Raw genomic sequence first — 16,224 nt, forward strand, 5'->3', positions numbered from 1 at the left:
AGTTCTTTTAATTATTACTAAGTACCTGTTTGGTTCTGTGATAGCACTGCAGGAAGTAAATTGAATTAAAGGAATAAAAAAGTCAATCTTCAGTGAAAACATAAGGCAAAAGTAATGAAGGAATTAGATTCATTACCAGATCTCAGATGACTTTCCCTAAATTTCCTACAGTAATGTATTTCCTATAGAAATTTAACAGTGAAGGAAACAACACTGAGAGTGATGATTTTGGTACTTACAGGAATTTGAAGATGGTATGTGAAGAGGAGGAACCTAAACCCCTGGCTTACCTTAAATCATTTTGGAGTGTTTTGGCATTTTGAGTCTATACTTGCCTGTAGTGCAGCGTTCTGTGCCTGTGGAGAGGAGCAGCTAGTCAAGATTTGAAAGTCAGTGTGGATAGAAAAACTGCCAATGGTGGAGCCTGGTTGGAGTCTCAGGATATCCTGGGGTCTTTCCTGACCTTGCTGGTGCATGCACTCTGCTGTGGCTAAAGTCCCAAAGCCTTGGCAGCAGCCTGAATTACAGAAAAGTGGAAGACCCTTGGAATCAGAGTCTCATTAATGAAGGGCCCTCATGTGTATGTATGGCATTTTACACTGTGATGGAAGCTGCACCATTCAGAATTTCCTGACTAGAGCTGTTTAGATGGGGACTCTTCACTTCATCAGAAGAAAAGTGAGGATGGGGAGGAAGAGTGGAGAAGAGACATGCAGCTCTCTCACAAGCATGACTTCATCTTGATTCTTTCATTCTCTTCTCAGGTGCTGGATTTGATGGAGTGGAAGAAATTAAACGTCACCCTTTCTTTGTTACTATAGACTGGAACGTAAGTGGAGCAGTGTTACTTTTTTCTTAGCTACATTTTTTTGAATGCCATGCTTCAACTGCCATGCTTAGGAAAAGATTACTTTCTCTAACATAGAGCCTTTTCAGTGGGTGCCTCTGTCTCTCTTGCATGCATGTTGGCATCAGTACTCAAAAGGAAACTTTATCTCAGTATTTGGTTTAGACTCGTATGAGGTTCAGTCTCACATTTTCAGCATCGTAATTGTTCAAATGAACTTATTCTTAGACAAACCTGGAGGCAGACATTTTTCATTCTTGATCTGGACATCAGCCAGTGCAACAGAGCTGCTGTTTGCCACATCCCCTAGCATTTTCTCGTTTAGTTTTAGCCAGCCCATGTTACGGTATTGTTGAGTCTCTTCAGCATTTAATGCATTCATTCACGAGTGCTAGTACAAAAGGTAACATTGATGCAGTTCTTATGAGAAATTCTGGTGAAACTGCATGAATCTATGTGACAGAGCCATTCTCAAACTGCTGCCTGGGACTTTGCAGTAAAGCTAATACCTCTGTGAGAGAACATTTTGTGGTGCCCAGGTAGCCTTTGTAAGGCCCACAAAGCCATTTATTTTGGAAAAGCTTGTTAGAAAAATCTAATTTGAGTTGCATGTTGAAGAGTTATCAAGACTCATAAACATATTAAAACATAATCAATGAAGGTGGATTTTGAGACTTTCCTGTATAGTCCAGCTGACTTTTAGTCCCATTAAATATGTTCTGGAGTCCAGAGTGTCATTCCTTTTCTGCTTCTTACTAATCATGAGATTCTTTATGAAGACTTTACATTTATGAGAACAGTAAGTGAAAATAAAAATAGAAAATCCGAAGACTTGGGTTGTTGATGATGATACTTGTGAAATAATAATGTTAATATCAATAACAATAACATTATTTTCTGTATTCCCCCAATATCTCTGCAGTGCTCAGCTTTGCAATCAAAATATAGGTCAGGTGACTAAGTCTTGATGTAATTAGAAGCACTGTAACAGTGAGAGGGTTTTTCTTTCTTCTGTGTTTGCTAGGGGAGTAGCTCACTAACTCATCATAAATAGATGCAGCTCTGCATCTGGGAAAGGTTTTCAGAGAAGTCAGTTCTGTCCCATGAGAATACTCAAGACCACCTTCTGTCATGATAATTTGTGATTGTTTCAAGCTCTGTTCTTTAGGGAATAATTTCATGCCTGTCCTAAGGAAACTCTACAGTCCTCCATCATTTGAAAAAGCTCTTATGGACAGGGAAATACCTGCCACGAAGAAGATAGGTATGCTTCAACATGCCTTGGAGCTAGAGAGGAAGGTAGATTTAATTGCCCTTTGATGTGTTATCCAGCCCCATAACTCTGCTGTGAAATATATCTGTAAAAATCCAATTTAATCCAACATAATTAGTGCTTTTTGCACTCTCTCAGAGACAGATCACTATTACACCAATAAGCTATCATCTTTGTAATATATTTCCTCATTTTATCCTAATTTTGCAATCACTCAAGAAGATCTTGGAAGGCTTATCTTGTTCCAGCAGCTACAGTACCATATGTATTTTAGACCAGTGTGAGCCTGACCCTGAGCTGAAGCCAGGACTTCAACTCTCCATAATCATCCAGCCAGCTGTTGACATGTGCTCCATGGACACAGACAGAACAGGGTCAGAGAAGAGAAACGGATCAGACATAGATGTTTAGCACTGATCTCTGTACAGTTGCAAGAGAAGAGTCCCTGGTGCCCTCATTTTGTTCTCCCATAATGTATACAGAATCTCCCACATCAGTTTGCATACAGTCAGCAAATGGCACTGTTGAGATGGGACAGAAATGATGATTTACTTTATGCCTTGGCAATATAAAGACCTTGGAGAGCAAGAGGCAAACTCTTTTGGAGAACTTCTGTGCTACCTTGGCAGCTATGATAGACAGGACTGCTGTGACTGACAGCCCAGAAAAATTCAGCAACTGTAGTAAAACAATCCTCCATCAAAAGCCTCCTTATCACAAAGGGTAAGAGTGGGCTAGTGTCTGCTGGAAATGCAGTGTGAAAAAGGTTTGCTTTTAAGCATAATTTTTCCTACAAGAGTGACATGATAACCAGAAACAAAGCACCAAGTTGCATCTAATTGTAAAGAAAGATTCAATACATAAATGAGTTAGCTTCTTCCTTCTAAGCCACATGTGAAGTCTTGATGTGAAGTCTTGATGTTGCAGTGGTACTAAAGCTGCAGACGGAACCCTGTGACTCGGGCTCTCATTTCAGAGTATTTTCAGAGCTATTCGCTTGGGGTTTGGGTTGGAGCTGGTTATTTTCTCTGTCCCTGAAGTGCTTACCTGTTGGGGCAGTCATTTCCCATCTTTTACTGTCTTCAAACAGACACAACCAGATAAAATGTCTGGTTTGGATGAACACCCCCTGGAAATAGCATACACAGGGCAGAACAGCCCCTGTCAGGATGCTGCTGCCAAGCACAGCGTGCTGGTACCATGTGCCCACTGCACGCAGATGTAGTAAGGGCAGTCCCGGGAAACATGAATGTGGTCAGGGAACCTCCTCCTCCTCCCCGCCCTTCCCAGAAGCCATTCCCATGTTCCAAGGTGCCATCCTTCAGCAAAATCTCCAGCCACCTTAGGTTTAACTTCTGGCTAACTTCTGCACTGAATGAACAGAGGACAATCTGACACAGAGTTTTTATGCCCAGACTTAAATGGTGGCATGAGACTCTGTAAGACTCACATTTTTACAGCTAAATTCCCACTTTCCAGAGTGAAAAATAGCTGGATGTTTCTGCAAATATCAGTCTTGCTGCTCGAGGCATTTAGCAGGCACCGTGACGCAAATTCAATAGATCTGTTGTTAAATGGATGGACTGCCTTTCATGATCAAGGCTGGGACACTCAGGAGAGAAATTAGATGTCCAGCTCCTTGACAGTTTTACCGGCTTATTAACCTTGCACCTCCTTTTCTTCTTAAGACAAGCAGACCCAAAACGGGTTGGCCTCAGATAATTTAAGTCATTGGCTCTGAGAAAGCACAGACTTGTTCCTGATTTTTTTTGCTACTGTTTCTTCTTTCCAGGTCATGCATAATGAATTTCTGGCTTTTCACTGAAAATGAAAAATGAAGTCCCTTTTTGCAGACTGCTGTTGGAGGAGTGGGCTATAAACAGTAGTTTTTGTTTGGATGACAGACTAAATTGGAACTAGAGCAAATGACATGCTTGAAAATGAACTGTCAAATACAGCTGAGGAAAGGAGTGGGAAGAAAGTGGATCTCAGTTCTTTTTCCTTTAATATTAATCAGAGATCAAACTGAACTGAAAATGTGAATTATTTAATTGCTGATTTTACCAACAGCAGAAAATTAATCCTGGGGTCTGATTTCTGCCAGCTTTTCTATCATTTGCAGACAATAACATTGAGTCATTAATTGAGGAGAGGACAAGCATTTCAGAATGTAGTTCATCCTTTTGTCTGCTTATTGGATTTGCCATGACAGGGATATGTATCAAGGGAGTTTATTCTCAACACTTGAAGTGCACCACTGTGGAGGGTAGCATCTTTCTATATACAGAAGGTGTCTAAGGAGTAATTCAATTCTTCATCAGAGAAACTCAGTTGAGGAAATGACTAAATAGTTTTTAATGAAATGAAACCATTTTCTTTTTCTTGATATTTGCCAGGCACATGTACAGAGCATTTACATCTCTGGGGTTTTTAGGAGTGTGTTTTTTTAAAGATGATGAAAAATTAACTGCTTATAAATAAGAAGAGAAAGAGACACAGTGTTGCAGCATTTTATTATAGTCTCTCTTGTGTATTACTGAAGTTCCAGCTGAGGAGGTGTTCAGATGAAGATCATACTAGGGATGTGGCAACATATTTTTAGAAAAGGTCAGTGGCACCTGGATGAAAATCAGTTTTTTCAAATAAAAACATTTTTGCCTGAAATCAGAAAGAAAGTCAATAGAAGCTCATAGTTTCCTGAACGGCTATAGAAATGGTTTCCAGTTAATTCATAGGTATTTATTATGAAAGTCTCAGGAGGACATGAGGGGTTGATAAATAGTCAGAAACATGGATATGTATCCAGATGTGAATATCTAAATCAGTATTTTCACACCTTGATGTCCATCTGCCTCATTCTGTGGATTATGCACTCCTTCAGCACAGCCTCTGGATCCAGCAACATGGTGTGTTATGCAGTGATTCTTCCTACCTGTCAGTCACATTTTTCTGTGCTGAGTCAATGTTGTGGCCAGTTGAAAAAAAATGGTGATGGAATGTGGGAGCTTATTCTTTATTGGGAAAGAAAAATAAATAGTATTCTGAATAAAACATAAAGGGCTAAGGAGTGCAATTCTCCTTCATGGATGTGGAAAGAATGTGGAAGGAAAAAAAATCCTCAGCTTCTTTTACCATGCAAGATAACAAAGTGCCCAGTAAGATGGCCCAAAAGAAAAATTTGGATATCAGAACTGGAATTTAAACCAGGAGAACTGGGACCCTGTTCCCATTTAAACAGATGATGGAACTCACTGTAACTTCTGCATACAGTACTAAGACTATCATGACTTAAAAAGTGCATAACTGCTCAAACTTCACCAGAAGTTATGAACAGCCTGAGAGAAATGGTCACAGGCAAGATTTGAAATTTACCCTGCTGTCATTTCCCACTCTGGTTGGTTTCTGCCAGAAGAGGTCACGGTCAAGACACAATCATCCCTGAATAATTTGGGGACCATGCTAAGAGATAATATATTAATACATTTCCTAAAATTAGAAATATTCTTGAAAAATCCAGAAGGATCTCAAATCCACCAAGAGATTCACTCACTGTGTGTATATGAAGCAATGGTTTCTTACTATTTTCTTAGATCAGCTTGTGCCACATTGAGTTTTGCAGCCTACAGGATGCAGGTTTTGCTCTCAGCAGGCCTTCGTGTTTAACTGTGTTGGGCTGCTCTGTGGTTTAGTGATTTGGCTTGGGGTGTAGTGGATCACTCAGATAACTGGAGCCAGTATGGGATGGAGAAGTCCATAGATGATACTACTCTGCTTTTCCTGGTCCTTACTGATTTCATTTAGTTACCCTGTTCAAGAGCTTGGGAGGGGAAGTGTTCTAGGCAGTTTACCTTTTGCTGTTCTGTTGTCTAATTCTTATCACAAGTGGGTGAGGAAATGGCTTTCACTCACACAGGCAACTTCTTTGTTTCCATCCCCTCCCAGAAAGCAAATTTGTGATTATAAATCTTTAGGTGGTGCGTGAGTCACGATGAATCTTAAATCCCTCCCTAGTAGTGGAGGATGTGGGTTAGGGACTCAAAACACAGTGTAGCTACAACAGCACTTAAGAAACTACAGATGGGGGAAAGAATTAAGAGGCCAGAGAGAATATGGTTATGGTAATGAAAAGAGAGTGCAGTTCATGAATGACATACAGCTCTCGCTGAAACATTTTCCAATTTTTGGACCTCACAGGATGAGCTGTGCAGTTAATTCCATGAGGAAGCATGTGCGTGTTACCGTATTGCTTTCTGCAGGAGAAGCACTGCAGTTGTGAATTAAGACAAATAAAGGGAAGCTGGGAATCAAATAGCTTTCTCAAGGTGAAATCCTAGCAACAGAAAAACCTTCAGTACTGAGTGCTGAGTTCTCTTGTGAAGTTCTATGCAGGCAGAAAAAGATGTATGTTAATTATTAGGTTGATACTGTTCATCTGATGAGTGACACTTCCTGCTTAAGATTGCAATTGGCTTTTAATTATTTGGAAGACTGGCTTTCCATTGTGGCTCATAGCAGTTATTCATCTCCTTTCCTCTCTGAAGATATGGAGCAGTTTTACGCAAGCAGGAACTTTTTATGGTGAAATGGCCAATAATTATTGCAGAGTCATTTCCAACCTCACTGTTTCACTTTCCCAAGGAATCATAATTCAACCACAAATATATCCTTTATGTTAAGGCTAATACTATGCTACAGAATGTTCTGCTTCAAGAACCTTTATTTATCAATGCAAAATCAAATTCAAACTATGATGATATATCTATCTATCTATCTATATATATCTTAGATTTGACCACATGCTTTGTATTACAGAAGTTAATTCCCCAGAAAACACACACTTAAAAAGAATCTTTCTGCATGCAAGGAGCTGGACAAGCATTTAGTAATGTCCATTAAACATTTTGAAAAACCAGCTCATTAGGAAGTTGTTTTAAGAGCTAACCTAAAAATACATATTACAAACAGTCTTAAAGTTGAACTCTCCAGTTCTTATCATGACTTGAAAGTTTGCATTAAATGTTGTATTTATGCTCAGACATGTTAATTATGGGGAACTGTCTGTGGCAACTAATTCAGCCCTTTGACAGCTGAGAACAAAAGCATTGCTAGAAAAGAAATTAAGTCTAGGGACTGCAACACAGGGCAAGGAGTCAAACTGGAGCTCTGTTCCCCATGCTGCCGTCAGCATGATGTTCGGCTTTGGCCATTTCAGGCAGAGATGATGCAAAGATGGTTGAAATCAATAGGGCTCTTTCCATTAACCTCTGCAGGGCTTGGGTCAGATCCAGACATCCTCACCTCAGAGTGAGTCTGTGTGTGTGAATGCTTGCACTGGAGCATGGTGTAGCAGTTTCTTAAAGATCACAGAGAATGAGTAAAAAGCCCCTGAAGTCCCTCACAACAAAGGCAGGATGTACTAGGATGAATGTATGGTGCCTGTTACTTAGCTGATCCCCTACATGACCCCTCAGTCACCAGCAGAAACTCTCACACCTAGCAGTACTTACCTGTTCCTCTCTTCCTTATGTTTTTCCTTTGATTTGTTACTCAGTTCAAGCCACATGTAAAGTTTCAGTGAGGTTGCCCACCCATCTACGGTGCTTTCTCCCTAGCATCTTTGGATGGGAATTTCATGTAATCATCAGCTGTAATCCCCCTTCCCTTTCACCAGATATGCTAAAAGAGTAAGTCTCTTGTTTAGTTTGTAAGGACCAGGCAGCCAAGCCTGTTGTTCAGCTCAGTCTGGCAGCACATCAAACACATTGCTGGTTCTTGACAAATAATAAATGCTAAAGCAGTCATGGCTTCCTAACAGTTCTTTGTGCTGATTGCCATTGCTGCGCTGCTGAAGTCACCCTGTTTCCTGGTCTTACCACTGCACATTCCAGTCCTGCCCTTAGACCAGTGAATTTCCAGATGCCCCAGCTGGAATACTGTTTCAGTCTATGGGCTAAATTTTTGCCAGGAACATTTGTTTGTGTTTATATTCAGGATTCCAGTAGTTAAAATGTGCAGGGACCATTCAGGGCATAGATTTTAAGCAGGCTGGTAAAACAAGAGGCAGAACCACGGCTACATCATCCTTTTCTGTCAGTCCAGCAAGGATAGCATGGGGCTGAGAGAGGACACCCTAAAGAAAGCAGGGGAGTCTGTCTCCAGGTGCTGAGAGTGTACACATTGATGCTGACTGTGATCTGTTTTCCTCCTTGTAGAAACTGTACAGAAAAGAAATCAAGCCACCTTTCAAGCCTGCAGTGGGGCGGCCAGAAGACACTTTTCATTTTGATCCAGAGTTCACATCTCGGACCCCCACAGGTTAGTAACATGGCACATGGGTAAGAGACCTTTTCAGTTAGTAAATCCATTCTTCCTTTCCCCTCCAGTACAGTTTAAAAGTCTGATCACCTGTGGCATTAAAGGGTTTTGTCATATCCAGCAGGACGAAATTGGTTTTGCTTTTCCAGCAAAAGAAGCTCTTAAGTATTTCACTGGCTTCATATTAACTTGTCTTCAGGAAGAACATTCTTTAAAGGAAAAGTAACTATTGTTTTGCTATTTTATTACTCATCTCTGCTTACACTAGCTGAATGTAACTATTTTAAATTGGCTTCAAAGAACTTTGTATCTCTGCAAGTTCGTATGTAACTGTATATTGTATAGATGTTTTATTTAATAATGACATCTCACAGACTGTGGGCTGTTGGAAGTTAATGTGTGGTTAAAAGCAATGAAGAGTCATCAAGTTCTCAGGTCAGCAGAGTTATGCCAACAGGAAATTTGGCCCACAATATTTAGAAAATGCTTGCAGAGAGAATGTTGTTCCTGTAACTTCTGTTTCCTAACAGAAATACCACATTTGTGCACTATAGATATATGAAGGTGACTGTTACACAAAACTCAATCTTTCCACTCTTTTAAGTGGAAAGCAAGAATATCGATAATGTCAGAGTAGTAGTCCCACTTAAAATGTTGCCTCCTGCCAGACATGGGTAAGTTGTATTACATTTCTGCCTGTGATGTACCTGTAAAGAAGTACCTGTTTATACTTTCTAAAGTGTAAAAATGGATTTAGCTGTTGTTTGTAAAACACTTTGACGGTGGTAAGCACTGTAAATGTCACATACTATCGTGGTAATAATCAAGTATAAGGTCTCAAGCTTCAATCCTCAAATTGCCCCAGAACTGTTGTAGTGAGAGAGAAAGATCTGAACTTTCATGATGAAAACATCTACATTATAACACGTGAATCAGAGCTGAGATTTCCTGTCATTTTTGTTCAGGCTTATCATGACCTACACCATTTTTTCTTAAAACTAGCCCAAAGTTCTATTAAAGCCTAGCTAAAATTTCCTTTCATGGGGTTTGAAATAAGAGTATCTACTCCAAATCTCTCCTCCGTCAGTTCCTTTTTTTTTTTTTTCAAGGATGTGCTAACTTTTAAGAACTATAAAATATTACATTCTTGTTTTTTTAACTGGAACGTCCACCTGTCTCCAGTATATGTTGGTCATGTTCTGGTATTCCTATTCCACTGCATAGAAGCGTGATCTTTGGTTTCCAGACATTTCACACATCTGATTTTAGCTTTAATTTAGATTTCAGAGGCACCAACTTCTCTAAAATATTGGAGACTGCAAGTTAGTCTGGTCCTAAGGGATGTGTGCTCTGGTGCTGCCATGGGAAGTTTCACTGATGTGCAAAGAAGCTTTAAGAGTTCAGATTGCTTTGGAAGTCCATGCTTCATTTCTTCTGCTGGTGCCTGGGGCCATATTTTACACTCTACATGTTTCTGTTGTTGCCTAATTAAATTTATTTTGTACAAGGCACTGACTTGGAAGGTTTGTTTGGGGGTGGGGAGATGGCCTTCCTCAATTCTGCATTGGGCTACCATGGATAGTGGCCTGAGAATCAAACATTTCAAAATAGGTGTAATTGGAAGTGTGAATCCATTTCCACTTTCAGAATGATAGAAAAGCCCTTACAGAATGGTAGAATATTTTGCAGCCCCTGACTGTTGACTGGTTGGGTCAAACAAATTAGGGAGAGTATCACAAATGTGTTTAAGACTGGCTCACATTGCCAGTGGAATACAGCAATAACGTTTCTTCTTTTGTGGATTTTATATCAGGACGTTGACCCCAAACAAACTAACCCTCTTACTGAGAACATCCTCAGATAGAAAACACTGTAATCATTCCTGCTTCATGATCATGCAGTTGTGTTTTAGTGAAGCTGCCAGTCACTACCAAGGAGGGGATACAGAAACATATGGTAATTTTACACTGTCTTTATGAATGAGTTCTCCTGTCTGAAAACAGGTTATGTCAAAGTTTTAGATCCAGTAAATCTTGTCAGTCCAGTGATTTGCTGTACCTCAGAAACTTCCTTTACCCTGGAGGTTGGAACCGCATTCTGTGGATTCTTAACTTCAGATCTAAGTGTGCCAAAGATGCGGTTTCTCTCACTGACAGATCATTTATGTGGGTATAGTTTCACATTGCTTTTTTCTCAGAGATTTGTCCAAGTTGGAGCTGCTTTTTCTGGGCGTTTGCTTCCTAAATTCACCACTGTGTACCCACATCTCATTTGTGGTGACTCAGCATTTTACGGGGAGCTGGAGGCTGAAGGAGTCTAGGTTAGAAATGGTGATTTGAAGAAGGATCAAACCAAGATCATTCTTGTGACCCAACTTAGGTTTCAGTCCACAAATGTTTGTATTGTTGTAATTGATGGGACAGCAGGCTGTAACCAGCAGAGATATTTTAGGCTGGCTTTACTTCTGAGAAAACAGTATTAAAAATTTCACCTGAGGTATATAAATATCCTCCTTTGCAAATAAGATGTTTGCTAGCCCCAGTGAAACATAATAAAGGAAATTACTTAAGAGTTACGAAGCGTTTGAAAACCCTCAAATTTAGATCCTTTAGTGGAACAAAGCATTATTACTTTTTTTCTCAGGAGGAAAAATAACCATTATACATGATTGATGCTTATAAGTGGATCTAATTCAGATCTATGAAATTATTCTGATTTATAAGACCTAGAAAAATGATTTAGGTTTCTGAGCTATCAGTTAATTAATGTGATTTATGCATAATTTTGCACTTATCAAAAATGATTTAATGGGCAAATCAGTTGTTGATGATGAGTATTTAATAGTGAACACCAAATCATCAATAGTTCTTCTGCGATATTTGCTGAAGTGATTGGCAGTGAATTATGAGGGAACAGTTATTTTTAAACAGAGCTGACCTACCACTTTAATTTTAGAGCTGGATCACAGCTTTTCTGATGTTCAGAAGTGTTTAGACGTAAATTATTGTCGTTCTTTTTGTTTAAAACAAAAATTCTTTCCTCTTAATTAATCCCTCGTGTAAAAAACACTATTATAAATGTGCCATGGTAGGAAGTATCCAGTGAGGCAAGAGGTCTGGTGTGATTCTTCCACGTATTTGCAAGGAGAGTGCCCATCAAAAACAAGATAAACAGAAAACCCATGTCACTTTACCAAAAGACAATCTTCTCCATCTGAACTCTGCTTGTTGTGCAGCAAGAACACACTGACTCCTGACTCCTGTCAAAGCTGAAGCAGCTTTGTGATGAGAAACAGAATTAGCGGTTTTGTTTATTTCCAAGCGGATATATCTTGGTTTTATCAAATTCTGACTTCAGTTCCTCTATTCATTTGACCAGTAGATTTGTACAGGGAGTGTACATGCTAAGAAGTACACATTCTCACTTATTTTCAGGGCCTCAAGCAGGTGAGTCAGATGTAAAGCTCAGTGGGGATGTATTTTCTATAGGTAATTGGATATTTACACACTTTACTACAAGGAAATAGCTTTCTTAAGAAAGTTTTGCTCTGTAACTTTGTCAGTAAATCACATGTTGCATTGGAGGAAATGTGAAAGAAAAAGCAGAAAAAAAACCCCACAGGCTCCCCCAAAAAACAAATAAAAGGTTAGCAAATTTTAGTAATATAGGTTTTATAATACCAAGCCAGTTTCCAAGGAATTGTTTACAGAGTGATTCTGCTTGCTGAGGAAAATACCTGGGATAAAACATATGCTGGGGAGAAAGATCTCTTTAAAGCTTTTCAGACTTTTAAGTGAAGCACAGCTCTGCTTGCTTTGTCATGCTGCTTCTCTCACTGAGCAGTGGTGCAAGTACAAAGAATTGCTCTCTGCTTATTTAATTCTAAAGGTTGAATAATTCAGGACTTTTTGAACTTTAGCCATTCCTTCCCTCCTTCTGCCATGCCAGGGGAAGGAATGGGGAGGAAATCTCCATGAAGGTTAGTTAAAACAATCCTAGTAGTTTTCTCTACCTGAGGAAAAGTCAGCCGCTGTCTTCCGTGGTCCCAACTCCTAAAGCTGCTCCAGAAGATTCCCATAAGGCTACAAACCACCACTACTGGAGTATTGTGTTTTTACATTGGTTTCATGCATTCTCTATTCTCCTGGCCCACACAAGGTGCCATTTCAGTCTTTGTAATTTCTGTAGCCAAGCTGTGCTGCAAAGGACAGACAGAGCAGCCTGTAGCTGTGTTCCACTCCCTGGAGAACCTCTGCTAAGCCCTTCAGGGTGCCCTGCCCTGACTCTCCTGTCTCTCACCAAGCCTCTCTGCCCTGTGTTTTCTCTCTCTCTGTGCACTCTTGGCACAGGCAGTACTTTGCCTAAGAGTGAACACACCCTGTGAAAAAATCCCTGTGTCCAAGAGGATATTGTGAACAATGCCCCTGCATTGTTCAAATCCAGAGGAAAGGAATGGAGAAGGCACACCAAAGCCTCAACATGGAGATGAATTCTATTCCCCTGTGTCTGCCAGTTTATCAGATCTGCAGTTGACTGGCAGGGGTGACTTTGTCTGTTGTGGTGCTGTGCTACTCCTTTCTGTTCTTTGTGCAGCTCATGAGGCCATTTTCTTCCTTCTCCTACAGATTCCCCAGGTGTTCCTCCAAGTGCCAATGCTCATCATCTTTTCAGAGGGTTCAGCTTTGTTGCCTCCAACTTGATGCAGGAGCCTGCGCAGCAAGACGTGCACAAAATCACTGTTCACCCAATTGTGCAGGTACTGATGCTGATTGCATTTCACATCTGATGTGCAGATGCGAGTGTGTGTCTTTAAAATGCCTCATGTTCTCACTGGTATTTCACAGCTACCTAGTGTAGGAAGGAGGTGGTTTACATACAGCATGCAGGTGTTGGAAAAAGAGAAATTTTTTGCAAAGGCTTTTACGTATAAAACATTCCCCATCACCTTTGCAAAGGAAATAGGAACTGCACTTTGTCACAGCTGAAGTGAAAAGTACTTCTCAATACCCGAAACAGGATCCCAGTTGTGCATGCAGGGTGCGTAATGAAATACTGTTTTTTCACTGAATGCATTTCCTTCTCAACAATTTTGTCTTGGATTATATGATCCAGTCTGACCTGGCAAAGGGGTTTGGTGAACTTTGATGAGCTACTGCTCTAGGCTCCCAGAGTCACAGAGCCCTAGCTCTTGGGTTTAGGAGGCTGCCATACTCCTGTTTGCTATTGCACAAGAACCTTGGTGTACTCACCTAAACCAGGGTGCTTGATGGGGCAGTATGCCAGACACTTGGCCCTTTGCTGCCATTCCACTAAAAAATCTATCCAGTTGTACTTTAAACCAGAAATAAATTGCTACAAAAGGTTTGATACATCAGAGAAGTGAACAGGGATAAAGAACTGGACTGCTTAAAGATGCAGCCAATTTTCTTACTAGGAAAAAGCTCCCTCTCCTACCCACAGCCACAGGTATATATGTCTCAAGGGAGGAGACCCTGCCTGTGGTTTTCGTAGGTTTTCATCTCTGTTTTATTTGTTTATAGTGGAATATGTCATACTCTTAAAGATGCTCTTATGCCAAAGTAAGTTAAATGTTACCCAAGCAATTACATCCCAGAAATGTTATATATATTCCTGTGATTTACTTCGTAAAAATGTATTGAATACTGACATATGCATGTCTTAAAATTTACCAGGTTCTGTGTGGACTTTGCTAGCAAGGCTACATTTTTAGACAGAGGATTCTGGAAGATTTTTAGAGGTGCTGGTTGTTTCTTGAGTCCTGGGATGGAATTTGCAGCAAAGCCTCAGATTTGGGGTTCACCATTGAAACAGTCTGCCTGCCTAAAGAGCAGATTTTCCAAAGAGCATATGAATTAATGGCTTTAAATATTAACTTCTTTCTCACAAATAAACTGCAGATAAACACATTGTAGATAAAACCCCCAGTCTCTGGAGGCACTCCCCATATATGGGATATCTCTCTTGAACACTGTGAAGCTATTAATATAATATGTTATCTGCCCCTGAGTAATTAGAAATCAGTTTATATTGTCAAGATACGTGGATTTGTCAGGAGATTTGGGGCAACAGTTTCCTGTGAATTTCTAATATATGGTGATTTTCTACATTCCAAAATTAGTTTAGAAAATCACAGCAGTTTTGCCATTACTTCTACACGGACAATTCCATCTAACAGACTGGAAAAGGTAGAAAGGGAAGAGATACATTTACTTGTTTAAGTAAAGAGCTTCAGAATTTTTTAACTGGATTAGAAAAGCTGCTTAGGACAAGACAGCTCTGTGAAGGAGAGGAGATCAAGCACCTCCTTCAAGAGGAGGCTAGTCCTTGCTTTTACATACCCGTGTCCTGATTACCTTGTTTCTTGTCTTTCCCTGTAGCAGTTACATGGGAACAACATTCATTTTACTGATGGATACGAGATCAAGGAGGACATAGGAATTGGCTCCTATTCCGTGTGCAAGAGATGCGTTCACAAAGCTACAGAAACGGAGTTTGCAGTGAAGGTAAGAGAGCCAGAAGTGCACCTGAGACTGCTGTGCCAGCCTGGGCAGCAGTAGGGTCACTGGATATTTTGTTGGCTTATTTCTTGTTGCTGGGTGTTGCTTGGGATTTTTTCTGTTTTGTAAGATGGTAGGTTTCATGATCAGTCTTTCATCTTTTTTCACACCTCAGTCTCACCACGTGGAATTCCTCAGTGGAAAAAACCTTTGCTGTCTTGCATGGAAATCCTGTTAATCACTTCAGCCATGCTCCTTGCAAACTGAATAAGATTTTTAACATATCTACACTGAATCATTACAATTTTTGAAAATTACATATAAAATTATAGCAAAGTTGAAAGATGATTTATTCTTCTTTCTCAAGTTGTTTAGATCTGACTTCCTTGTAATTAGATTTTCCAGTGAAAACCATGATCACATAGAAAAATTCAGATTTCCCTTTGTCTTCCTCACATTCAAGGCTGAATGCTATCAAAATGAGGGAAAGCCAATCTTCAGCAGAGATTTAAAATATTGATTTAGTTGGGCATTAAAGACAAGTCAGTGAACATCAGACTTGGTCAAGCAAAGGTGCATAAAATAGAGTCACCTCAGCCACAGATGCCAGGGAACTGCTAAGATGAAGAAAGAACCTCAGCAGAACTACTTTGGAAGGCCATGCTCAAGAGAGCTGTCACCATCTCTATTCAGTGCTATTGAATAAACAGCATGAAGCCACTTCAGGGGGCAGTACAGACCAGTGGCAAGTGGGTGTGAGATGACAGCTCAGAGGAAGAGTTTCAAACATGCACTTTTCTTCAAGGAAAAGTTCAGCAATGAAAACACTCATATGTTAGAAAAGTATGTTGTGATTTTGTTCTTGTTCCAAAAAGGGACAAGATTAGATTATAACACAGAATCTGAAAAGACAGAGGAAGTTAGGTCAGATCCTTTCACTCTGTAGCGTCTCATGGGAACAGATTGCAGTACACAGAGAAGTGTATTTACCAAACTTGCAGTAAGTCAGCTGGCCAACTGACACTCTACTTCTGCTGTTTTAAAATTTTGGGAAAGAGATGTAAACTTTGCTAATGAATGAGATTGTGTCTTTGCTATTAAATGAGATGATGAGAGCTTAAGGAAGTGATCCAAACTGCAGTTCATGAGATAAATGACCTCCAGATAGTCAACAGAATAATATTAAACATTTTATTCAGTCTTATTTTCCACTACTAGACTGATGGCAAAGCAGTATCTGTGAAAAACCACACAACTCTTCATGTTTCCTT

The 16,224-nt window shown here is 40.0% G+C and overlaps 1 protein-coding gene across 2 annotated transcripts in view; it reads left to right on the forward strand.

Annotated features, from left to right (window-relative positions):
- Nucleotides 1-16,224, forward strand: part of RPS6KA2 (ribosomal protein S6 kinase A2) — a 273,745-nt gene that overhangs the window by 230,351 nt on the left and 27,170 nt on the right. For both annotated transcript variants that reach the window (XM_063390606.1, XM_063390608.1), the window contains 4 exons: nucleotides 765-829; nucleotides 8,333-8,435; nucleotides 13,061-13,191; nucleotides 14,834-14,959. In XM_063390606.1, coding sequence (XP_063246676.1) covers nucleotides 765-829; nucleotides 8,333-8,435; nucleotides 13,061-13,191; nucleotides 14,834-14,959 — 425 coding nt within the window. The remainder of the gene's footprint in view (nucleotides 1-764; nucleotides 830-8,332; nucleotides 8,436-13,060; nucleotides 13,192-14,833; nucleotides 14,960-16,224) is intronic.

The sequence above is a fragment of the Prinia subflava genome, chromosome 2, assembly GCF_021018805.1.
Source record: "Prinia subflava isolate CZ2003 ecotype Zambia chromosome 2, Cam_Psub_1.2, whole genome shotgun sequence".
NCBI classification, from domain to species: domain Eukaryota; kingdom Metazoa; phylum Chordata; class Aves; order Passeriformes; family Cisticolidae; genus Prinia; species Prinia subflava.